The sequence below is a fragment of the Peromyscus maniculatus genome, chromosome 20 (genome assembly GCF_049852395.1).
Source record: "Peromyscus maniculatus bairdii isolate BWxNUB_F1_BW_parent chromosome 20, HU_Pman_BW_mat_3.1, whole genome shotgun sequence".
NCBI lineage: Eukaryota > Metazoa > Chordata > Mammalia > Rodentia > Cricetidae > Peromyscus > Peromyscus maniculatus.
The window spans coordinates 72,353,995-72,378,269 of record NC_134871.1 but is presented as its reverse complement, the minus strand read 5'-3'; the positions used below and the strand labels follow the sequence as shown (position 1 = coordinate 72,378,269).

General features: G+C 52.5%; 2 protein-coding genes across 18 annotated transcripts; one reads left to right on the top strand and one right to left on the bottom strand.

Annotated features, from left to right (window-relative positions):
- Positions 1 to 5,639, bottom strand: Tarbp2 (TARBP2 subunit of RISC loading complex). 8 transcript variants are annotated; one of them, XM_076556963.1, is made up of 10 exons: positions 5,514 to 5,639; positions 4,871 to 5,439; positions 4,216 to 4,385; positions 2,993 to 3,095; positions 2,398 to 2,473; positions 1,841 to 1,913; positions 1,592 to 1,709; positions 1,147 to 1,274; positions 633 to 834; positions 1 to 500 (listed from the first exon to the last, which is right to left on the bottom strand). In XM_076556963.1, the coding sequence occupies exons 6-10, from the start codon at positions 1,901 to 1,903 to the stop codon at positions 343 to 345; spliced, it is 669 nt and encodes a 222-aa protein (XP_076413078.1). In that variant the 5' UTR covers positions 1,904 to 1,913; positions 2,398 to 2,473; positions 2,993 to 3,095; positions 4,216 to 4,385; positions 4,871 to 5,439; positions 5,514 to 5,639; the 3' UTR covers positions 1 to 342. The 8 variants fall into 8 exon arrangements, with proteins under 8 accessions (XP_076413078.1, XP_042120757.2, XP_042120756.1 ...); XM_042264823.2 differs by lacking the exon at positions 5,514 to 5,639 and having other exon boundaries at positions 1 to 497; positions 2,398 to 2,490; positions 5,196 to 5,278; XM_042264822.2 differs by lacking the exon at positions 5,514 to 5,639 and having other exon boundaries at positions 2,398 to 2,490; positions 5,196 to 5,271.
- On the top strand, positions 5,575 to 23,724 carry Map3k12 (mitogen-activated protein kinase kinase kinase 12). Of its 10 annotated transcripts, none has more exons than XM_076556915.1 (15): positions 6,017 to 6,145; positions 14,459 to 14,570; positions 17,676 to 18,154; positions 18,588 to 18,771; positions 18,950 to 19,141; positions 19,365 to 19,523; positions 19,633 to 19,791; positions 20,470 to 20,578; positions 20,752 to 20,861; positions 20,948 to 21,064; positions 21,150 to 21,287; positions 21,411 to 22,038; positions 22,208 to 22,278; positions 22,361 to 22,634; positions 22,975 to 23,724. In XM_076556915.1, the coding sequence occupies exons 3-15, from the start codon at positions 17,710 to 17,712 to the stop codon at positions 23,068 to 23,070; spliced, it is 2,682 nt and encodes an 893-aa protein (XP_076413030.1). In that variant the 5' UTR covers positions 6,017 to 6,145; positions 14,459 to 14,570; positions 17,676 to 17,709; the 3' UTR covers positions 23,071 to 23,724. The 10 variants fall into 10 exon arrangements, with proteins under 10 accessions (XP_076413028.1, XP_076413027.1, XP_015855872.1 ...); XM_076556914.1 differs by lacking the exon at positions 6,017 to 6,145 and adding an exon at positions 12,632 to 12,747; XM_076556913.1 differs by lacking the exons at positions 6,017 to 6,145; positions 14,459 to 14,570 and adding an exon at positions 5,575 to 5,699 and having other exon boundaries at positions 22,361 to 22,626.
- Positions 23,725 to 24,275: the final 551 nt, after the last annotated feature.

Genomic DNA, 24,275 nt, shown 5'->3' with positions numbered 1-24,275 from the left:
TTCAGCAGAAGAATAAACACACCATGTTTATTCCTCTGACAACCACATGACCCATGGCCAAAGAAAGCAGGGTTTCGGAAGCCAAAGAGCAGCGTTCATTCTGGATTCCAATAGAATTCCAATTTCCTTTTCATTCATCATCCATAGAATGAGAGCAAATCCTGTGCTGGGTGGGGCCCTGTGGTTCATGGCTCCTTGCTTGCCTATGCCTTCCTCAGTCTCAAGGCAGGCAGTCTGTGCCAGAGGTAGAGATGGCACCTCTGGAGGGTTCCAGAGCTAGGGTGATACATGGTCAGGAGGAGCAAGAAGTAACATGTGACATCCATCACTGCAGCCAGGGCACTACTTGCTGCCCGCCATGATCCTGAGGTACTGTAGGGCGCGGCGAGCAGCATCACCTCGGGCTGCCTCCCTGGTAGTTGCAGAACCATGACACACAGTGGCTGGCTGGGTGGACAGTTCCACTAGGCACTGGCAGAGCCCACTCAGGCTCAGTTCTTCTAGAAACCAAACAAGAGAAGGGAGGCAGTGGCTGGGAGGGTACCGAATAGGGTGTGTGTCACCCATCTCCTGACCCCTTTGTACTTGCTCTGGTCCTGTCCCCTCACCCCCATTCCCTTAGCTGGCCATACCAATGTCCAGGTAGCTGACATGGAAAGCCTGCTCCTCAGAGAGCTCACTGAGGACATTGCAGCAGGCAGAGCCCAGAGTCCCCAGAGAACCCACGGAGCAACTTCGAAGGGACAGGATCTTTTCTCCCACAGAATTGCGCAGGGAATCCCAGGTGCAGCCTGGCCCCCGGTTCCGAAGTCCATCCAGGCGGGAGCTCACGCCCTAATGAGATGAGAGTGAGACCACGGGTGACTGTGGGACCTAAGCCTCTGGCGTGCCCTACCTTCTGGACCTGGTCTGGTGGCCAGGCAGCCTTCCTCACCCCAGTAAAAGCTGCCTACAGGGGCTTTTCCCTAGGTGAGCTTTCACCAGTAAGCACAGCACAGGCTGAGGGGCTGCTGGGCTCACGAGTTCAGGAAGCCCTGGGGTTTGGTAAGAAAACTGGAAGAGAAGCAGGTCCAGACTTACTTCCAACCCATTCCCCAGCGTGGCCTGCAGTGAGAACCACATGGCAAGCCCACACAGACTACTCACAATGGAGAAATGATCGTCATCGGGTTCTGCCTCGTTGCCATCCCGGGCATCCAGAGGAACTGTGTGCACTCGAAGCAGCATCTTAGCTGCTGCATTACGCTTTGCCAGCTTTTTGGAAGTGCCACTGCCTGATCGTGAGGAAGAGATTTCCGGATATGGGGATTTCTAACAGGCCAATACTTTCCCTCCAGATTATACTTGAATTGAGGGTCCCTCAATGGGATATCATTGCAAAGCGGAGCTGAAGGTCTGTCCTTTTAACTGAGCAGCTGGTGTGCAAGAAGAGAGGGAGAAAGATGGGCAGGGGCAAGGAAGGCACGGGTAAGAGCTGAGCAAGGGGCCGAAAGCAAATCTAGCTGGGACAGAGCACAGCCAGGCAAAGAGCCACCTGTGCCCAGGGTCAGGTGGGGCAGAAACAGGATGAGTGAACCCCCTTCCCCGTTACCAATCTCAATGAAGCGCTCCACCCGGCAGGTCATGGTGAATTCTTTGCGATGAGCAGGCCCAGACTCCTGGGTCACCATGTACTCTGGCAAACGCCAGCCTTTTTGCACCACAAGTTCCTTGAAAAGGAGACACAGGGAGCCCAAGGATAAGTGAGGAGGGGCCCCTTAGCCACGTGGCCTTCTACCCAGGAGCCAAAGCATACACACCCCTGCCTCACAGCACACGTGAAAATGAAGATGGGCCACACCTGCAGAGCTCCAACAGGGTTGCACTCAGACTGCGGAGGGGAGGCAGGGGGCTGCATCTCCATGGGAGGGCTCCTGAAGGAAAAAGGGCCCAGACAATGCTGAGGAAAATGGTTCCTCTGGGCTGGTCATGGGCTCAATACCAGCCACTGCTGCCATCTCCCAGTTTCTCATCAAGCATGCAGCTCTCTGTCCAAACATCCAGCCTTGCTTCCCACCCACCCCCATCACACTAGCCTCTGCTAATAATTCCCAAGAGCATTTCGATATGGAAATACTTCAGCAGCAACCTTATGACGGAGGTAAAGTCCTGGAAGTACCTTCTGGGTCTCAAACATGGTACCTGCTGTGGCCACCTCAGAAAATGGAGCCTGTAAAATCTAAGATCCTTTACATGGCCATTTAAACATCATAAATTACCTCCTATCTCAAGTTTACCAACGAGCTGGTGCAAATTTTCCAATTATTCCAATATGTACTGAATTTACTGAATCTGCCTGGGTACAAGGGCTAAGTGGCTAACACCTCCCTCTCTGAGATGTCAGGGAACTCAAGATACCTGGTTAGTATAGCAGATGGAACAGGGGCAGCAACTTCTGCAGCGATGGCAGGCGAGTCCTCAGGCAGTGAAGAGTCTAGGAGAGAGAAAGGACTTCCCGAGGGGAAGGGAGCCTTGGATTCACACCCATGTAGAAGGGAATGGGGGTGAGAGGTCCTTCTGACCTTTCCATCCCGAGAGAATTCCTTCCCCCTAATCCAGACTCCAGAGAGCCTCTGCTGACCCACAATGGCTCAAAAGCACTGAGGCTGGGGTAGGGGCTCAGAAAAGAGCCCATTCCTACCCAACAAGCAGCTGCAGCCTGAATGTGGAAGAGGCAGTCATGCTGCTAGAAAGGGGCAGGTTGTGACCAACTTACCAGCCTCAGCCTCCACCCCATGCCCTACTCCCCCAAGAGCAGCCACCACCCATCAAAGGGGTTGTTACCCTGAGGCACCCTAGAAACACCCTGTTCCAACGCTCTAGAGGAAATTCTCAGGAAGGGACCAGGTCAAGGCCACCAGAGTCACCAGGCTGGGCTCAGGGAGAGAAGTAGGTAGTGAGGAGCTGGGTTCTCAGCAGGGCGTCTAGTGTGCCTTGGCTGCTCTGCCCTCACCTGCTGTCCTCCAGGGCTGGTTCCAGCACGCTCCCCCCTTTGAGGTGTCTGAGGGCCACCTCAGCTGCCTTGTGCTTGGCTGCCTTCTTGCTGGGGCCCTGACCTAAGAAAAGGGGTGTGGGCAACACTGGAGGTCACCAGCAGGACAGCAGAGAACCAGCCCCCACAGCCTCTCTCCTCACAGCCAGAGGGAGTGAACAGCCCTCTGACCAGCCTCCCTGCCGAGACTGGAAGGGTTCTGATGATTGCTGGAATAGCCTTTGACCTAGTTAGCTCTACCTGTCAACTTGGCACAACCTAGGATCATCTAAAGGAAGAGCCTCACTTGAGGAACTGCCTAGATCAGACTGGCCTGTGGACATGGGGGGGGGGTGTCTTTTTTGCTAACTGAGGTAGAAATGCCCAGCCCACTTGTGTGGTACCATCCCTAGGCAGGTGGTCCTGAACGTGGAACATGGAGTTTCTGCCATGGTTCCTGCGGTGCTTCTGTGGCTTTGGAGTGAGTTCCTGGGTCAGATGTAATGGTGTAGAACAGCAAGCAGGCAGCAAGGATGAGCTCATTCCTTCTGCTCTTGGAAGTGGATGTGAGTTTCTACCTTCCCCACCATGATGACTATAAACCAGCCCTCTCCTCCCCTAAGCTGCTTCTAGTTGAGGAGTTTATCACAACAATATAAATAGGACTAGAACAGCCCTTATCTCTCAATTAGCTCCCATAATTAAGCCATGCCAGGCAGGACTTCTGAGCTCCAACACTGGGGGTGGGGGGGAGTTTCCTTTCCTCTGCAAAAGCACTTCCTTTTCCCTCAGTAAATAGGCAATAGACAACAAAGGATTGGTTCGAAGTCAAAGCTCTCTCCTCTGCCACTAGGCTTGTGATCGTGTGTCAGTCGTTTAATTTCTGATACTAAGCTCTTCATGTTCAACATGGGACATGAAGGCCAGCAGAGTGTGTGCTTGCTCCCGCAGGGGGGTTAGTGTCTCATCTACTTTTCCTCCAAGGTGATAAGAGCAGCAGATCTCTGTGACACTTCTTGTTCTCACTAGTGAGTCTCTATCCACCTTCTCACAGTCCTGTTCTTCCAATCCAGACGATGGCTTTCCCCTTGAAATCTCTCCATCCCTCCCTGGCCTTAAGGAAGAGGACTGTGAAGCGATTTCACGATATCAAACCACAGGCCCGTGAATGCACACCCCAGCCAGGCTGCCCAAGCCTTCCTCACCAGTGCAGCTGGTGTCGCCAACGGTGACCCGGAAGGTGAAATTAGGCTGATGGGCTTGGCCCTCGGCTTTGAGAAGGTCGTACACGGGCGTCTTTCCTATTCTGGTCCCATACTCCTGAAGAAGGCTGATCGGGGTCTTGCCCGGGTTGGCGGCCAGCATTTGCTCTATGCTGGGAGGGAGGGGCACAGACCAGTATCACACTTCCCCTTTCGGCACCCACCTGACCAAGCACTGTCACATTAGACCTAGCCACATTACAGAGTCCGTGGATCCCCAGGCAGCATAGCATCCATTGACTGGGTTAAGAGTTAGGGTGCAGGAGGGAAAGCAGGTGGAGAATGTACTGTGCCCTAGTGCTGGCTGGACGTGCATTACCCCCTGGCACAACGCAGTTCGGGAACCCAGTACCCACCAAGTGCACTGAACATCGGGGCATAAAGCCTAAGGCTCCAGTGCAGTCTGGGAATCAAGCCAACCCCAAACTAGAGCTGGAGGCGGTGGCCACTGACCCAGTGCATGCCGGGAACCTCTGCCCACTACCCCAGTGCTTGCTGGGAACAACCCTCAGGCCAGGTGCATGCTGGGGCTGCGCCGCGCTCCCTCCGCACCGCCTCGCACTTTTCGTCCCGCAGGGGTCGAAACGAGGCCGCTCACCTGGGCAGCCCGCAGCCTGTGGTGGTGCCGGAGCCCTGCTCCTCTTCACTCATTCCCTCCTCCGTCCCCGCGGGCGCCACCGTGACTACAGCCTCCACGCGCCCCAGTGCACCGCCGACGAGCTAGGGCCGGGGCCGAGCCCGGAGTCGCGGCCGGGAGGGCCCGCCGCGGGGCATGCTGGGATCTGGAGTCCCCCACCCGCCCGGCTCCTGGTGTCTTCGTCGGGAGCCGAGCTACCCGCCCCACAACTCTCCGCGTGGCTCGCCCGGGCGCCTGCGCCGCCCTCTGGGAGGAGCGGACCCTCCGCGGAAGCTCCCCAACCTACCAGCGGTGTTTGTTTTCTAACGTCGTCCCGCCTTCCTCCCTGCGCGCGGCCTCCTCCCAGGCCCAGGCCCTGGGCATGCGCACTGGCGGGGTGAAGGCGGCTGGGGGCGGGGCGGTACGGGCCGCGTCCGGCGCGGAACTACAGGACCCAGGAGCCCGCGCGCCACCCGGTCGCCGCCGCGGGCTTGGCGGCTCCATTGGCTACGTTGCGAGCGACCCCTTCTAGGCGCGTGCCGATTGGTCACCTGCAGGGAGGGTTGTGATTGGCCGAGGAGGCCGCTGGCGTGGTTCTCTTGCTGCCCCAGAGGGTGGGCCTCACCTGGCCGCCTCCACCCCAGGGCTCCGGGTTGTAAGTTTTTTTCAGGAACTGCCTCCCCAGCCACAGTATGAGTCCCTTAGCGCCCCGGGCCTCCGTATCTGAACCCTGCTTTTTTGTGGCTCGTCCTTTGCCTCGCTTCATGAACGGCACGCAGCAGCCCGGCCGGGTTGGCGACTCTTTAGACAGGTCCGCGTGAACCTTCCTTTAACTGTGCGGGAATCGGGGGCCCGAGATCATTAGATGGACCTTCTGCTCTAGTCTTCCTTAGTCCCCACTGAAAACGAAAACAAAACACGAGAGCAATTAACGAACTAAAATGCCCGCAGGCCTGAACAAGTTCTTTCGGATCCCCAACGTCTTGATGCCACCCTGGTGGAGGATGTAGGGGAAATCTTGTGACCTTGGACAGAGGAAGAAAGAGACACCCCGAAAAACGTGATTCAAAGAGTGTTTTAAGGATGGGTCTAGGAAGCGATGCCTTGCCAAGAAGGGAATGAGGGTGGAGGTAGAGGAATCTCGGAATGATAACGAGGGGTCATCCAGGAGCTCCGAAGTGGGAAAGGACCTCCGACAGGGTGCATTCCCATTGGGTGAAACTGGAGCAGTGACGAGAAGACCAGCTGGCGAGACTGGTATGAGAAGGGGCCAACGCCAGAGCGTTGTGTGCGCGGTCTGGGGAGCTGCCCTCTCGGGGTGTAGCAAAGTCTGTAGACAGGTCACAGGGGCCCCTACAGAATCCGCATGAGGCCCAAAGTGGGGCTGCCGTAGGACACCTCCAGGAAGGAGGCTCAGAGCCTCGGCGAGCCAGGAACGAGCTGGAGCGCGCCGGATGGCAGCCGCGGGCTCCTTTAAGAGGCCGGCGGCTCCAGCGCAGCATCCCCCGCTCAGGGCGTGTCCGTCCCGGGGGGCCAGGGGCGGGGGCCTTGGAAGGAGCGGGAGTTCAAGTCGAGTGGGGACGGGGCTTAGAGTAGGGGGTGGGGGCCAAAAGCTGGGGCTGACACCCGTGCACCTGAGCCCCGCACGAGCATCGCCGGTGACAGCGCCCCGGGTCCGGTGGAGGGCAACGGGGGGAGGAGGGAAGGAGGAGGAGGAGGCGGGAGCAGCATCCGGAGCGGAGCTGCAGCAGCGCCGCCTTTTGTGCTGCGGCCGCGGAGCCCCCGAGGTGAGAGCCTGGGCGAGTTGTGGGGGTGGGGGGCAGAAATGGGTTCGGGTCTTGGGATCCTGGTGTGGAGGGAGGGTCGGGATACAGTTTTTCCGTGGTGGAGGGGGAGGTGACTCGAGGATGCTGAGGACGTGGGATGGAGGAACGGGGGACCTGGACCCGACGCCTGGAGATAGGAAGGAGCGGGGCGCAGCTGAGGGATGCGGCGGCCAAGCTTGGAGACCAAGAGCCTCCAGAGCTGTGGTGGATTATGTGAGGGTGACGGTGGCCAGGGAAAGACTAAAGGACAGCGGGCAAGAGCGCGTCCTCTTTTCTCCTCATCCTCAAGACTGAGAGGAGAGGAGAGTTGTGGCCCTCTCCAGGGAAGGGAAGGAAGGGCAAGGCCTAATGTACCCACTACCCCCTCCCCCACACCTGCACCTATCAGGCTCCACCTGAAAATTAGGCTGCACCTATTCCTGCATGCCCTGGCGGGGTTTCTCTCCCCTTCCATCTGTAATGCCTCTAATCTCCAGCTGTGGCATTCCCTATCATCCAGCTGTTGCACCCTTCCCCCATTTGTATGTGGCTTTCTCTCTCTCCAGCCCTCTCTCCCCTGGCTTCCCTAACCCATTTCCCAGGTCATGCGCTTCAGAAAACCCCTCCCTTTTCTCACACACTCACCAAACTCCTTGGCTTACAACCTTGATCGTCAAGGCTTTGGCTGATGGTGGGCTCCATAGGCAGTGGTAGGAATGGAGGGAGGAGCCTTGCCGCTCTCTGTTTGCTGCCTCTTTGGCTTTCAACCAGGAGAGCATGCACATGAGGTCTCACACACCACAGGCCCTGCACCCACAGTGGGTGTCTCTTCCAATCCTCCGGGTTGCCTCCATGGTTCTGGAAGCTTTGGTTTCCAGCCAAAGGGTCACCCAAGCTCACCAGGAGCAAGCATTTGGGAAAGAAAGAGCCCAAGTGCCCTCTGGGTCTTGCCGTCCAGACACTGAAGTTTCCAGGTTCAAGAGCCCTGCCCCCTCTTGTCTCACATTTAAGGAGGAGAATGGATCTGGGCCCCAAGCTAAGCCCCAGCCAACTGTTGGCTTCAGGAAGACCCCAAGGTCCAACACTCATGAAATCCCCCATCATTGGTGGGCAGAGGTGGAAGGTGTGGGTCAGGATTTCCTAGACGTCTTCACGGTAGCGAAAACCCTCTAAATGGCAGTTACTGCTCTGAGGTTCGGGAGGAGGAGGAGGAGTGGTGAGAGAGGACCCCAAATTCTAGCATCCACTTCTGCCTCTTTCTTGTCCATGCCTAAAGAGTAAGAGAATTGGGGTGCAGCTTTTCTGGGAGTCCTTGAATGGGTGCAAGTAATGTGTTGAAAGGATGCCAGCAGAGGACGTGCTGGGTTTAGGAGAGTCTGTCCACTTGCCCCCAGAAAGCCTGGTCATGTGTGCGTTAGGAGAATGGCAACACTGTTCTGAGGAGCTCCAGGGAAGAACCCCTGCCCTTCATTTTATTTATTTATGTTATTAGGAATTGATCCCAGGGCCTTACACATTCTGGGCAAGCTCTCTACCACCAAACTACATCATCAACTTTTTTTTTTAATTTATTTTACTTTATTTATTTTTTTTGTTTTTCGAGACAGGGTTTCTCTGTGTAGCTTTGCACCTTTCCTGGAACTCACTCTATAGCCCAGGCTGGCCTGGAATTCACAGAGATCCGCCTGCCTCTGCCTCCCAAGTGCTAGGATTAAAGGTGTGCGCCACCACTGCCCAGCTTCAACTTCTTTTTTTACAAATTTTATTTTGAGACACAGTACCTACCACTAAGTTGTCCAGGCAGGGCTTGAACCTTAAATCCTCCTGCCTAGACCTCTTAAATAGCTGGACCTTTGAGGCCTGTACCAGGAGGCCTGGCAGGCTGCATTTTTCTGCTATTTTTTTTTTTTCAGTTCCTTTTCTCCACCTCCCTTCCTGTGTCTCAGTATTGCCTCTCATTTTGAGGAGGTAAAGGAAGCAAGTATGGTGGCTGGTGCATGCCTTTAATCTCAGCACAGTGGAGACAAGTGGATCTTTGTCAGTTCAAAACCAGCCTGGTCTACATAGCAAGTTTCAGGGCAGCGAAGGCTACATATAGAGTCTGTCTCAAAAAACTAAAAAGAAAAAACTTTGTGTCTGAGGGTGTGGCTCGGTTGGTATAGTGCCTAACAAACATGCTTGCAAGAAGCCATGAGCAGAGCCCTGGGTTTGATGCCGATCGCTGTATAAAGCTTGATGTGGTGGTTCACTTCACTTATCTTACACTGGGGTAGCAGAGGCAGGAGTATTAGGAGTTCATAGTCATATTTGACTACATAGCAAGTTCAAGGCTAGTCTGGGTGACATAAGAAAAATTTTTCTTGGTACTTTGTGTGAAACATCATGACTGCTATTTATAGAGAGCATCCTGTGTACCAGGTACTGGGCCAAGAACTTTTGGTTACCTCAGTAATTCATATAACATCATTAAGTTACTTTGTCATCATCTCAGCTTTAGGTATAAGGAGACTGAAATGAGTTAGGTATTCAAGACTAGTTGGCCAGTCTTGGTGGCACATTTCAGTAATCAATGAGCTAAATAATCAATAGTGCAAGGAAGATTGAGAGTTTGAGGCCAAGTACAGCATGAACGCAAACACTGTTAATCCTAGGACTCAGGATGCAGAGGTTGGCAGATCTCTAAGTTTATGAATAGCCTGGTCTACACAGCGAGCTCCAGGCTAGCCAGGGCTACATGGTGAGAGCCTATCTCTCTCAGAAAACAACAACAACAACAACAACAAAAAAATAGTCATCATGTGACTAGACCTAGGACTGGAAGCCAGGCCTGCCCCACTGGCCTGTGTCTTACCCATACACCATGTAAGACTGACATGGGTCCACTGCCCCTTAGATACAGAAGCAGCTTTGTTAGCAGATCTCATACTGTAGGTCACCCAGTCGATCAGAAGCAGAGATGGCATCCCAACCTCTGCTGGTCCTGAGGCCTGTGAGTCCCCCATGCCTCGGCCGGGGACAGCAATGGATGGGTATTACACAAGTTTTATTTTTTGCAATTAAAAAAATCATGTAAAAAACAAAACCATCACATTTTATATTAAGGAAACTCAAAATTATTACTGAAGTAATATAGATAAGCCAAAAGAAGAGTGATATACTATGTGTGCTGATGCATGCCTATAATCCCAGCACTTGGGAGAGACAGGAATTCAAGTCCAGCTTGGGCTATATGAGACCTTGCCTTATTTAAAAAAGAAAAAAGTTGAAATATCCATACTTTCACCTGTCACCTTTTTAAGACAGGGTCTCCCTGTGTAGCTTAGGTTGGTCTTGGCCTCTGAGTTTACAGCTCACATTGTTCCTTTCAGATATTTTTAAAATGCAAATTCAGTGCTGTATTCACTACATGCAGCTTCTTTCAGGCCTGACTCTCTGTGGGGAGACCCTATGGCCCATGCGATGCTGCTCCTGCCCCTGCGATCTCCTGAGCAAGGCCGATCAGGAGAGAGATCTCTGTTAGCTGAGCAGACCCCAGCAGGAACCAGCTAGGGATAAGGATGAGGTGCAGGGCTCCGGGCCTCCCCTGATGTTTGCAGAGGCAAGACAGCAGGTCTGGGGCCTCCAGAACGCCCACTGTCATGTGGCCACTGAAACCTGGAATCATCCTTGGTCCTGGGGTAGCAGAAGATCCGAGACCAAGTCTTACGTTTTTTCTGGTTGGAAAGGAGAGCTGGCCTCCCTGGAATCCACAAAGACAGACCTGGTGTTTAGCTGGGTGGGAAGACAGCAGAGGCAGGGAAGCAGTAGGCATGGCTCAGTGTCCCCTGCCTCCTCTTCCTACCCCTCCTCAGCCCTTAAGGCCAGGTAGGAGTCTCTGTGAGACTCAACCTTCAAGGGCCCAGGGCAAGGCTGTTACAGTGAATCTTTCCCTACAGAGCACTGAACCCAGACCCTTCACTTCCTACCTTACCAGCAAAAAAGATGATAAAAGGGGGTCTCAGGGCCTGACTGGCAAGAACCTGAGGGCCTGTGATCCCCCAGTTCTCAAAAGGCATCTCCCTTCTCAAGGACCCTAAAAGAGTGGGAATCCTTTCCATCTTGGAAGGACTCTGAGGTAGGGGCCGTGGGTCCTGTCAAAAGGAACAGTAAACTGTAGGCCGAGGCCAGAGGCACAGCTCACTCCATCAAAAACATCCATCCTTCAGGGGCCTCAGAGCCTGCGAGGCAGGGAACCAGGATTCCATCAAAAACACCCATCCTTCAGGGGCCTCAGAGCCTGCGAGGCAGGGAACCAGGACTCCATCAAAAACACCCATCCTTCAGGGTCTCAACCCTGCGAGGCAGGGAACCAGGATTCCATCGAAAACACCCATCCTTCAGGGCCTCAGAGCCTGCCAGGCAGGGAACCAGGATTCCCAAGTCATGGTCACTCTTCCCTCTGCACTCCTCTGCTCAAAAGTGGAACCTCTCAGCTTGAGAGGAAGATGAGGGTCAGGCAGGAAGAGAGTTCAGTGTGAGAACTCAAGGCAGACAGATGACCACACCTCTGAGCAGAATCTCCAGGACTGGCCACCAGACAAGCCATTGGATTCTGCTGTTAGAGCAGGAGAGAGCTAGAAAGAACTCCGAGTTCACCTGCCACAGCCTTGCAGTCTCCCTCAAGCAGGAAAGCCTAGGAGGAATCAGGAATCGGTGAAGGCGACTTCCAGGTCGCAACTCGGTAGCCTTCCTGTGGAGCCCTGAATGAACTGAACACATGCACAGTCCACCTTTGGTCCTGTGGTTTACAGTGACTGACAGAAACCCCTTCTCTGTGCCCCCCAGGCACTGCATAATTGATGCCCAGGGAGACAGGTCCCCCCCCCAGGGTGACCGAATGTCTGGGCCTGGGGCTTCTAGTCTGCCACCCCCAAAGCTCCGGCGCCAAGACCCAGCTGGGGGGACCTTGAGACACAGCTGGTGCGGGAATAAAGGACGCAGAAAGGGGGACATTTGCTGGGAAAGAGGACTCTCCCTGGGGACCCTCAGCTCTCCCTGTCTTCTCTCAGGTCAGTGGAGAAGAGCTGTCATTAGCCTGAGGGGTGGTATGGTACCCAGAGCATGGCTAAATGCCCTACCTTTCCCTGGGTCTCATCTCCTGCTTTCTCAGCTGCTCCCTAAGAGGCGAGCAGGTGGAATGGCTTCTCGGCTCTCCCCAGCTGCTGGCCCTGGATACCACAGGGCCCTCTGGGGCTGCCGGTGTGATCCCAGGGAGGAAGAACTGCAGACTGGTTCTGAGGATGACTGAACCTGGTTTGCAGGCCGGCTGATGCCAAAACCATTTTAAAAACCTGATGGTGTGTGGTTTGATACCTAAAACTCAGCTTCTAGATAGGAAACAAACTAGGAAAGGGAAAAGTGGTCTGTGTTCTTCGTCTCCGTCTCCCCAGGGTTCTCTGTTTTTCAGAACCATCTTTTCAGGCCATCCCCCAGGTTTGGCGCTGGTTGTCCAGTCTCTGCACCCAGTCTCCATCTCCATTTCTGAACTTCTGTGTGGTACCCGCACCCCAGGCAACCCTGCGAGTCCTCCCTCCCGCTCCCTCTCCCTCCACCAGATGCCCAGCCCAAGTATCTGGCATGCGGGGGTCGGAGGAAGGTGGGCCTCAGGGGACCCGGGTGGGACCCACTGCGGGGTCCGCACCTGCCTGAGGGCAGAGCCTCCACTCCCGAGCCTGCCCAGGTCAGAGGCGGGCGCCGGTGGAGCCCCGCCCCCGCCTCGCGTTCACGTGACCCTAGGCTAATCTTGTCCCGGTGACTTCACGGGCCCAGTCGTCATGGTTACGCCGCAGCGCCCAGCCCTCCCCCCCACCGGCTCTGCTCTCTTCTCCCCTCCTGGACCCCTCCCACAGCCGCGCCCCCAGCCCCGCACCACGTGACTGTCGGGAAGGAGGTCGGCAGGGGAGGGGGAGCTGTGGCCGTAACCCCTTCCACTCCGCCTGCGGCCGTCGGCCGTGGTGGCCGGGCGGTCCAGCAGGTGGGCCGAGAGCATGCGAGAGCCCCAGCCTGGAGGCCGCGGTGAGGGAGGCGGAAGCCTTGGGGTCGTTTGCAGGAAATTCTCCTGTGCGTTGGCAGGCTGGTCTGTGTTTGTAATTTGCGTTATCATAGACACCTTCGCTCTCGAAGCCGCAGATTTCGTGGGATAGGTTGGCAATTCAGAGGCTGTGGTTCCTGATTTCTTGACCTCGGTTTTCTCTAGACCATAAGAGGACTAATAATGCCTTATTTGCTAGGCTGTTCTGAGGATTCAGGGAACTGAGAGATGCACGGGGCATGTGTGGCCCTGGGTGGGTAGAGCAGTGTTTCCAACTCAGGTGGCTCCGAGCCACCTGGAAGCCCAGGGCCTGTCCACTTAGAAGGGCATTAACCAGACAGGGTTGGTACTTCCGGGAAGTGAGTCTGGGAAGACAAGAAGGCATAAACAGCACACCTAGGGGTAACCTGGGTGGCCGTGGCGCCACCGATAGGTGAATGCATCTGTGACTGCGCTTTTGTAGGGCTAATAATGCCAACTGTATTTGTATAATTTTTAGTTTCTTAATTTCATATTTTTAAATGTGTATGTGGGAGCCTGCATGAGCTTATGGCACTTGGCGTGTGCAGGGCCTTGGATCCCCTGGAACTGGAGTTACAGGGGGTTGTGAGCCACCATGTGGATGCTGGGAACGGAACGCCAATCATCTGCAACAACAGAAAGCACTCTTAACCCCAGCCATCTCTCCAGCCCCTTGGCATATATTAATTATACATAATAATGGGTTTCATTATGACATTTCAATATGTGTATATAATGTATTTGATCACTCATATTCCCCATAACCCTGGTCACATTTCCCCCCACATCCTACTTATCCCCTCCCCAACCAATACCCATTGTCACATTTTTTTGTGACCCACAGAGTTTCATTAGGTTTGCTAATAGGAGCCTGAATTCGGGTTAATTTACAGTAGCGTGGGCACCTTATCAGTGGCTGTACCGTCAAAGAAAATGTCCTTCCCCTCGCCAGCAACCGTTGGCTGCATTTGTAGCGGGAAGGAGAGAGTGGTGTGGTGAGCCCTCCGTACCCCAGGACTGCATGTTGACACATCCAGTATCGTGCTGGTCTTATGCTAATAATCAATCACAATATCCCTATAGTTTATGGATTTTTTGTTTGTTTGCTTTTGTTTTGGATTTTGTTTTTCCAGACAGAAGGTTTCTCTGTGTAACAGTCCTGGCTGCCCTGAAACTCAGTTTGTAGACCAGGCTGGTTTCAAAATCACAGATAACTGCCCACCTCTGCCTCCCAAGTGCTGGCATTAAAGGAGTATGCCACCATGCCCAAGCTGTTGGTTTATTTTAAGACAGTTTCACTCTGTAGCCCAAGCTAGCCTGAAACTCACTATGAAGCCAGAGATGACCCTGAACTTCTCTCCATTCCATGCTAGGACTACCGGTATGTGTTGTTATGCCCAGCTTATGTGCTGTTGGAGACTGGACTCGGCCTCTTCCTTGCTGTGCTCCTTCCTGACAGGGTTACATTGTATTCAGGGTTCATGGCAGCAGTCCATTCATACCAAAGGCTGACATACAGAATAACCTTTGGAAAGGCTCGCATTGTCTTTGGACATCCTAATTCAGAACCTTGATAGAGCTCGGTACTCAGGGTGGCTTAGCTGTCAACTTAAGGGAACCACAAAGGATCTGAAGCAAACAGGGCTGGTGAGTTTTATGTTTTGGATCTTTCAGAAGCTGAATGGAAAATTAAGAGAACTTAAGAGGCGTTTGTCCTAGGCCTGGTTGTGACAGCTAATGAGGCCTCAGCTAAGGCAGTGGCAGGACTAGAGAAAACAGAATGATGGTGTGTAATATTTAATTTTTTAATTTTTTTTATTTATTGTACTTCATGAGTATGACTGTTTTACCTATATGCATGTCTGTGCACTATGTGGGTGCCTGTTGGATTCCCTGGAACTAGGGTTACAGATGGTTGTGAGCCACCATGTGGATGTGGAAATTGAACCCAGATCGTCTGCATGAGCAACTAGCAACTCTTAACCCCTGAGCCCAGGCTGGTAGGTAGGATTTTCAGATGTGCTAGTCACGGATAAACGGAAGTGCTTGTTACCTATGCAGATCCTGAACCTATCCCATACCCAGTGAGAGTCTTCCAGAAAAAGGGCTGCAAATGGTATTAAGCGAGCTGAGATTGTCAGTTTCCCAAATGTCTTTTATTTCTACATCATGCTCTGAGCATAAACCTCCACAGCATCCCCCTACACACTGTAGTTCATTCTCAGATGACTTCAAGGGCTGAAGAAGGACTTGCCTCAGAGGGATCATTATCAGGAAACACCCTATCTTATCCTTTGATACCCAACAAAACATGGGGCTGGGAGAATAGTATGACCCTTTCTTTTTTTTAAATCCAGAACACACACACTCGTACATTTTTTATTTTATGTACATTGGTGTCTTGCCCGCAGGTATGTCTGTATGAGGGCATCAGATCCCATGGAACAGAAGTTACAGACGGCTGTGAGCTGTCATGTGGGTGCTGGGAATTGAACCTGGGTCCTCTGGAAGAGCAGTCAGTGCTCTTAACCACTGAGCCATCTCTCCAGCCCAAAAATAGTACGACTCTTGCTGTCAAGTTCTGAAGTTAAGTCTGAAGATCGGGGAAGAGTGTGCTGTGCCTGACTGCTGACTAGTTGGCTTGGTATACCTGGGGAAATTGGCACTCAGCTATAATTTGCCTGAATCTAATGTAAAATTTAGAGTTTGTTGCTATTGCTTTTGTTGTACCAGCTAGGGACCAGACCCAGGACCTGTTTATATGGCTGTTTTTTGTTTGTTCCTTTCTTTCTCTGAGGTAGGGTCTAGTGTAGCCCATGTTGGCTTCAAGTTCAGGATCCTCTTGCCTCTGCCTCTCAACTGCTGGAATATAGGGTATGTACCACTAGGCCCAGCTGGATTTGTGGTTATGTATTTTTGGAGACAGAAGCTTATGTAGCTTAGGCTAGCCTCAGGTTCACTACTTAGCCAAGGATGACCTTGAATGTCTGATCTAATGCCTCTACCCACCAAGTGCTAGAGTTCCAGACCTGTGTACCATGCCCAGGTTTATGCAGTCCAGAGTCTTTTGCATTATAGGCAAGCACTCTACCAAACTAAGTCACATCCTCAGTCCATTTATTTGTTTGCTTTTTTGAGGCAGGATTTCTCTGTGTAGCCCTGGCTGTCCTGGAACTCGCTCTGTAGACCAGGCTGGCCTTGAACTCAGAGATCCACCTGCCTCTGCCTCCCAAGTGCTGAGATTAAAGGTGTGCACCATCGCCTGGCCTAGACTTGTCATTTTAATAGTGAACTTTAAGTAGCACACAGCTATGAACTGGGACATATTTCTATTGCCTGGAAATCTTGGTTTGGGGAGCTAGAGGTGGGATGATAAGGAAAAGGAAAAAAAAGAGATGAATCCTCTTTTGACCTCCAGAAAGCAGAAGATGAAGGGAGACCTCAGGAGAATGAAGCTGAGGGTCAGAGCTTCACACCAACCCCATTGGATAAGCCCCACCCCCTTTTGCCAACTATGATGAGGGGATAGCACAGCTCTGTGGTTATGGTTCTGGACATGATCACTTACCTATCAGCACAGAGAAGAGAGAAGGGCCCAGATGTAAGTCCTGAACTGACTGTTCCTGAGAAGGCTTCAGTGACTGCTGACTGGGGAAGCCCAGGAACATTATCTGAGTGTCTGAGTGGAAAAGCCCGCTAGTACCATGTATGATTCAACATGAAGGAGTGTGTCTGAGATTGAGATCCAGGTAAAAGTGTCTGACACCCAGGCTGGTTTTAGTAGTGTCCAACTTTAATCTTAGCACTAGGGAGACAGAGGCAGGCACATCTCTGTAAGTTCAAGGCCAGGTTGGTCTACATAGAGTTCCAGGACAGCCAGACCTACATTGAGAGACACTGTATCCAAACGCGGTGGGGAAAGTGACTCAGGACATCTGTAACTGAACCTCAGCTGACAAGAATGGGTGCTGCGGGGCTTAATGACAAGTCACAACAAAGAGGAACCCACTGCAGCTGCTTTAAGGCAAGGTCTCACTATACACACCGGGTGTTCTGACCCACCAGCCCCGCCTCCCCAGTGCTGGGATAAAGGTGTGCACCACCACACCAGGCACCGTTTTTTTTCATTAATTAATTATTGTATTGGGGTAGTGTGTGCATATACATGAGTGCACCATGTGTGTACAGTGAATGACCAGGGAGGCCACTAGAGGGTGTTGGATCCCCTGCAACTGGAATTTCAGATGATTGTGAGCCATGGCGTAGGTTCTGAGAACCAAAGGTAGGTCCTCTATAAGACCAGCACGTGTTTTTAACTGCTGAGCCATCTCTCCAACCCTGGCTTTTGTTTTTGATTTTGCCATGCTGGGCATGAACCCCAGGGATTCAAGTACGTAGTTAAATTTTGTATGATGAAACCTGATTCCACCACCGCCACCTACCCTTTTGCAGTAATGAGTTGGGTCCAGGGCCTTGCACATGCTGAGGTCTTTATATTCTATTACTGTAGCCTTTGCACTTGAGTTTAATACTTAAAAAAGTGGGAGCCAGGTCCTTTTGGGAGTTGTCTCCTTCCACTGAGGAATTCAGTGATTTATCTTAGGTTTCCAGGCTTGCACAGCTAATACTTTTTCCTACTGAACCATTTCTGTAACTTTCTTTAATCAACACCTGAGTGGGTTTGTTACTTCTCTTTGCCTGATGATACTCAAGTATATTACTTGTATACCAGAGTATTGCTTGCATCACTAATAGATACCAAGAGGAAGCTCAGCTGAATCAGGTTTCCGGTAGGGTACTGAGAGTGATACACAGGCCAACTCCAGCTAGGTACTGTGAGCTCTTCGCAGTGACTGTGGCTGATGGCCCCTCCCTCCTTAATCCCCCACAGGGCCCGCTGCTCAGCACACCTGGCTCCAGAGGCCATGGCCTGCCTCCATGAGACCCGAACACCCTCCCCTTCCTTTGGGGGTTTTGTGTCTACTCTAAGTGAGGCTTCCATGCGAAAGCTGGATCCAGACACTTCCGACTGCACCCCTGAGAAGGACCTAACACCTACCCAATGTGTACTTCGAGATGTTGTGCCTCTGGGTGGGCAGGGCGGGGGAGGACCCAGCCCCTCCCCAGGTGGAGAGCCTCCCCCAGAGCCTTTCGCCAATAGTGTCCTGCAGCTACATGAGCCAGACGCCGGTGGGCCAGGGGGAGCCACTGGGTCCCCGGAGAGTCGAGCATCCAGAGTTCGTGCTGATGAGGTGCGACTGCAGTGCCAGAGTGGCAGTGGCTTCCTTGAAGGTCTCTTTGGCTGCCTGCGCCCTGTCTGGACAATGATTGGCAAAGCCTACTCCACAGAACATAAGCAACAGCAGGAAGGTAGGCCAGACCCCTGTGGGAACAGCCTCTATTTCCTTCAGCAGAACTACCAAACTTAGCAACCACCCTTACCTTCTCCCCTACCCACCTCATCAGCTTTATTTCCCTTCCCATTTTTTTCCAGTGCTGGGATTAAACAAACACTACATGCCAGACAAGTGCTTTACTGCACAGCTGAACCCTCAGTACATTATTTTCTCCTAGTGCTGAGAAATTGAACCCAGGAATTTAGGTTTTACAGAACATGCTAGCCAAGTGCTCTACAAATGAGCTACACCCCTAGGTCCAACCAGCTTCCTACGAGGCCACCCCAATTATTTCCTTTCCGGCCTGCATTGTCTCATCCCTGACATATCCACCCAACCCTTGAGTGTCTCACAGGGCCTTCAGTGCAGACCTTTCTAGCCTGTGGCACTGTGCCTCCTACCCACAGACCTTTGGGAAGTCCCCTTTGAGGAGATCCTGGACCTGCAGTGGGTAGGCTCAGGAGCTCAGGGTGCTGTTTTCCTGGGACGCTTCCACGGGGAAGAAGTAGCTGTGAAGAAGGTTCGAGACCTCAAGGAAACCGACATCAAGCATCTGCGAAAGCTGAAGCACCCCAACATCATCACGTTCAAGTGAGGTCCAGGGCAGGGACTGGGAACACCATACTAAGCCCCAGGACTCCACTCACCTGGGAATAGATCTCCCCTTCTTTCTCAAAGGAGACCCCCATGGTCTGGGTGGGAATGTAGGTCCCAGGTACGTTAAGGTAGATGGTAAACTAATCAAGGGCTTTACCCCTGTCTGGCTCAGGGGTGTCTGCACACAGGCTCCCTGCTACTGCATACTGATGGAATTCTGCGCCCAAGGCCAGCTCTACGAGGTGCTGAGGGCTGGCCGTCCTGTCACCCCTTCCTTGCTGGTTGACTGGTCCATGGGCATTGCTGGTGGCATGAATTACCTGCACCTGCACAAGATCATCCACAGAGACCTTAAATCTCCCAAGTGAGTAGGCAAGCATGCTGATGTGCATGCAGGTGACCTACCCCTGGCAGTGAGCACATCCCTGCATTTTAGGTCCCACCCTAAGTCCACCGGACAGTCCTTTCGGAGGACTGTGGTGAGCCTCTCAACATGAGGTGTTCCCAACAGTATCCTGAAGACACCGAGAGCAGTGAAATGGGGGTGTGGAGGGGTATGGATCCTGGCTGACTGCATTCTTTACCAGCATGCTAATCACCTATGACGATGTGGTGAAGATATCAGATTTTGGCACTTCCAAGGAGCTGAGTGACAAGAGCACCAAGATGTCCTTTGCAGGGACAGTGGCCTGGATGGCCCCTGAGGTGATACGCAATGAGCCTGTGTCTGAGAAGGTCGACATCTGGTAAGCACCTGGGTGGTACTTGTAGGACTTATACAGAGGTCATAAAGGTCTGCAGCAACCAGGACCTCAGGAGGGAACCCTCCCAAAAGATGTCCTCTTTTGTCCTCAGGTCCTTTGGGGTGGTGCTATGGGAACTACTGACTGGCGAAATTCCCTACAAAGACGTAGATTCCTCAGCCATCATCTGGGGTGTAGGAAGCAACAGTCTCCACCTGCCTGTGCCCTCCAGCTGCCCAGATGGCTTTAAAATTCTGCTTCGCCAGTGCTGGTAAGGATGGCCTAGCTGGCAGACTAGACTGACAAACTCAAGGAGCTAGCAACTGAAGGAAAGCCAGCATCTAGAAAGAACCCAGATATCTAGGCTTGGAATCCACTGCAAAAGCAAGCCAAAGCTCCCCAATCTCTCCAAGGTCCAGGACCCAGGATGTGTACCAAGGGAACTACAAGTGAGAACAGGATCCATGGACAAACAAGAAACATTAGATTCAAAGAGTTGCATCATGGTGTCCTCTTTGAACCTGTTTCCTAGCTGATAAAATATGAGCAGTGTCTATCATGCCAGGTTGCTGTAAAGCAGAAAGGCATCATCACTGAGCAGAACTAGCTCAGCATCAAGAGGACCTTAGGATAGCGAGGAAGACTGGCCAGTGCCATTCCCGAAATGTTTCCTTTGATGGGTTAATTTAAAACTTGTGGGCTTATTTTTGGAGATGCATACTTGCTGGTCTGGAAGTTGCTATATAGACCAGAATTAAAGATGTATGCCACCACCCTCTGTCATCAAAAGGTTTTATTTGTGCATACAGAAAGTATTAGGTCAAATAGGCTCCCTTAGTATTTGGATGTTGACAGGTGGTGGTGGTGACATGACTCACTGGGAAAGGAGCTCTACTTCCTTTCTAATCCCTCCCCACCCCTGAAATTTTATCAACTCCATTCCTTATAGGAACAGCAAACCACGAAACCGTCCTTCATTCCGACAGATCTTGCTGCACCTGGACATCGCCTCAGCTGACGTGCTCTCCACACCCCAGGAGACCTACTTTAAGTCCCAGGTGTGCTGTGGGCGGAACAACGAATCCCTGACCCTTAGACATGTCAGAGCCTTGGATGTGTCCCACTCCCTCTTACTCCAACTCTAACAGTGACGCGGCGGGCAACCTCCCACGAGCACAGGTCTGTGAGGTGACAGGGACATGGTGCTCACCCCACGTCTCTCCATCCCTAGGCAGAGTGGCGGGAAGAAGTAAAACTGCACTTTGAAAAGATCAAGTCAGAAGGGACATGTCTGCACCGCCTAGAAGAGGAGCTGGTGATGCGCAGAAGGGAGGAGCTCAGGTATGTGCCCACTCAGGAGGGAATCGTTAAACAGCAGGGCCCGTCAGGGCAGCAGGTGAACCCAGCAAAGTCCTCTGTTCTTTCAGACACGCCCTGGACATCAGGGAGCACTATGAGCGGAAGCTGGAGAGAGCCAACAACCTGTACATGGAACTGAACGCCCTCATGCTGCAGCTAGAGCTCAAAGAACGGGAACTGCTCAGGTAACAAACTCCCCTCAGCACTACATCCCTGCTTTCCAAGAAGCTACCCAACTTGGGAGACCCAACAAACTGTCCCGATTTTTAGGCGAGAGCAGGCTTTAGAAAGGAGGTGCCCAGGTCTCCTGAAGTCACACCCATCCCGCGGCCTCCTACACGGAAACACCATGGAGAAGCTCATCAAGAAAAGGAATGTGCCACAGAAACTGTCACCCCACAGCAAAAGGTGGGGTTCTGAGGGCTGAGGCCTGCACATTGCAGGAGGGACACTGGCGAGGCAACGTGTTGTCTTTAGTGGGGGACGGTTTGTAACGCTCATCTCAACCTTGTACTTTCCCTCCCCTTCCAGGCCAGATATTCTCAAGACAGAGTCTTTGCTACCTAAACTAGATGCAGCCCTAAGTGGGGTGGGGCTTCCTGGGTGTCCTAAGGGTCCCCCCTCACCAGGAAGGAGTCGTCGTGGCAAGACCCGGCACCGAAAGGCCAGTGCCAAGGGCAGCTGTGGAGACCTGCCTGGGCTTCGAGCAGCATTGCCCCCCCACGAGCCTGGAGGACTAGGAAGCCCAGGGGGTCTGGGAGTGGGCCCTCCAGCTTGGGATGCCTGCCCCCCTGCTCTCCGCGGACTCCACCATGACCTTCTACTGCGAAAGATGTCGTCCTCCTCCCCAGACCTTCTGTCAGCAGCACTGGGAGCCAGAGGCCGAGGAGCCACCGGGGGAGTTCGGGATCCTGGCTCACCTCCTCCACCCCAGGGCGATACTCCTCCAAGTGAGGGATCAGCTCCTGGTTCCACCAGCCCAGATTCACCTGGGGGGGCCAAAGGGGAACCACCTCCACCAGTAGGACCTGGTGAAGGCGTGGGGCTGCTGCTGGGAACTGGAAGGGAAGGGACTGCAGGCCGGGGAGGAAGTCGGGCTGGGTCCCAGCACTTGACCCCAGCTGCACTGCTGTACAGGGCTGCAGTGACTCGGAGTCAGGTAAAGTATGGGGGGGGTCCTCTCTCCTTTCCCCTTCTCCTCAATCTCCCTAGGGGGTCCGAGTGCTATAACCCACCCAACTATGTACCCTTCCCCAATTCTTAATGACTTCTTGCCATTTTTGACTGGTTTATACACACACACATACACACACCCATCTCTACTGTAGAAACGCGGTATCTCATCTGAAGAGGAGGAAGGAGAGGTTGATAGTGAAGTAGAGCTGCCCCCAAGTCAGAGGTAAGTGTGGTGGGATAATGGCATCTTTTGCTTTGGGAACTGTAAAGGACCACAGAAGCTGTAACCATGCCTCAACGTTTAGGTGGCCTCAGGGCCCGAACATGCGTCAGTCACTATCTACCTTCAGCTCAGAGAACCCATCAGACGTGGAGGAAGGTACAGCTAGTGAGCCTTCCCCCAGTGGCACACCAGAAGTTGGCAGTACCAACACTGATGAGCGGCCAGATGAAAGGTCTGATGACATGTGCTCCCAGGGCTCAGAAATCCCACTGGACCCACCTGCTTCAGAGGTGGGTCCTGACCCCGAAACCAGCTCCTTGCCCATGCAACACCAGGATCTACTTAGAGGTGAGCAGGTGAGTGAAGCAAAGCTGCCAGACTCTGACATAAACTGGGAACAAATACCCAGTCATTTGAAAATCTGTTAGGAAGACAGGCCTTCAAGCCACTCAAGGTTCGAAGCCAGTTTCTTCCATAGCAATGAAAAAGAGATATCCATGTAAATGGAATTTGAGGCCTACAGTTCCAGAGCATCCAATATTGTTCAACTTTAAGGCAGCTATGAACTCCTGTCAGCAAAGTGCCTTGGAGCATGATGTGAACAACCTATAAGCAGTAGTATCAAAGCCTCCAGTGTTAGTTAATGCTGAGCTGCTGAGCCCCCTCCCCTCACTGCGTTTCTGCTCTTCCTCACAGGGCCTCAACCCTGAGGACTCAGACTGTGACAGCACTGAACTGGACAACTCCAACAGCATTGATGCCTTGCGGCCCCCAGCCTTCCTTCCTCCATGAAAGACACTCTTATTCCTTGTACATAGAGAAATATTTATATAAATAATATATATGCGCCACATAATCAACAGATAGATGGGGCTTTCTGAGCCTTAAGTCAGGCTTGAGAGTGAAGGACCCCCTGACCAATTCCCGAATACGTTCTAGGGACACTGGCAGCTGTGGAAACAAATGATTCCAAGTTCTACCCTAGAGCCACGAGGAAAGGAAATTGGTCCCTTCCTGCTTCACCCCATTCCTTATGTTCAGCAAGCAACTAGGCAATAGAAAAGCCAGGCTTGTCTCTGCACTGTCCCCCCTCAACACTGGGGGGCAGGCGAGGATCCACCTAAGACTGCACTTTTATTTTCCGTTCACTGTTTACACATTTTGCACTTGAGGAGAGGGAAACTGGGGCTGGGTCCTCCCCTCTGAGGCTTCTCAGGTGGCAATGTAACCCATTTCTTTGTCCCTCTGTCTTTCTGCCCGAGCCCTGGCTTAGGGCCCAGAGGCAAGTTACAAGACTGATAGCATGTGATGGCTCAGGCTGAAGAGCTGGAGAACTGGGGTGCTGTTTAAGTCCCTACTGTTATCCTGGTGCCTGGTAGGGGTGGGGACTGTCATATTGTAACCCCTGTGAACAACCCTCAAATATAACCACTCCATGCAGGCCCAGCTGTCGAGGGTTTTCTTGGTGAATGAATGGAGTGGATACACGGTTAAGAGTTTGTCTGAGGAATTTGGACAGGTTGATTTCTATTTTTTCTAAAAATGTCAAACTCCAACTTTCTAAGTTAACTTTTCTAAATTATTTCAGGACAAGAATATAAATGGGTTTCAAAACATCCAGGGAAAAGGCTATCAGTAAACAGTCACTAGAACATAAGATTAAAGTATGAGCTAGAGAATAAGGGACAGTCACCCCCAAACTTACTATCACCAGGTACATGTGTGTGTATGGATGTGTGTAAAATACATGTACACACATCTTCCTAACCCAGCTCCATAGACACATCTGTTGCTCTACAATCCTAGTGCAGTGTAATTGCCATTCTTCACAAATAAATCTTCTAAAGGCCACCCAAAATCATGGCGGGGGGGAAAGATCAAGGGCAATTAAAAAAAGCAAAATAACAGAAAAAAACATGGAGTGGTAAAACAGAAGAAAATATCTTAATTCTATTGAAACCCACCAGGGCTCTGTGAAGGTTTAAAGGTATAAAAAT

Coding starts and splice junctions, on each gene's coding strand:
- Tarbp2 (XM_042264823.2), bottom strand. CDS start 5,272: ATGCCCAGGGCCTGGGCCTGGGAGGAGGCCGCGCGCAGGGAGGAAGGC. Junction 1,275..1,591: donor GGAGCGCTTCATTGAGATTG/GTAACGGGGAAG, acceptor CCTCACGATCAG/GCAGTGGCACTTCCAAAAAG. Junction 498..632: donor TGTCAGCTACCTGGACATTG/GTATGGCCAGCT, acceptor GGTTTCTAGAAG/AACTGAGCCTGAGTGGGCTC.
- Map3k12 (XM_076556912.1), top strand. CDS start 5,581: ATGAGTCCCTTAGCGCCCCGGGCCTCCGTATCTGAACCCTGCTTTTTT. Junction 5,700..17,675: donor GTTGGCGACTCTTTAGACAG/GTCCGCGTGAAC, acceptor AATCCCCCACAG/GGCCCGCTGCTCAGCACACC. Junction 20,579..20,751: donor AGACCTACTTTAAGTCCCAG/GTGTGCTGTGGG, acceptor CTCCATCCCTAG/GCAGAGTGGCGGGAAGAAGT.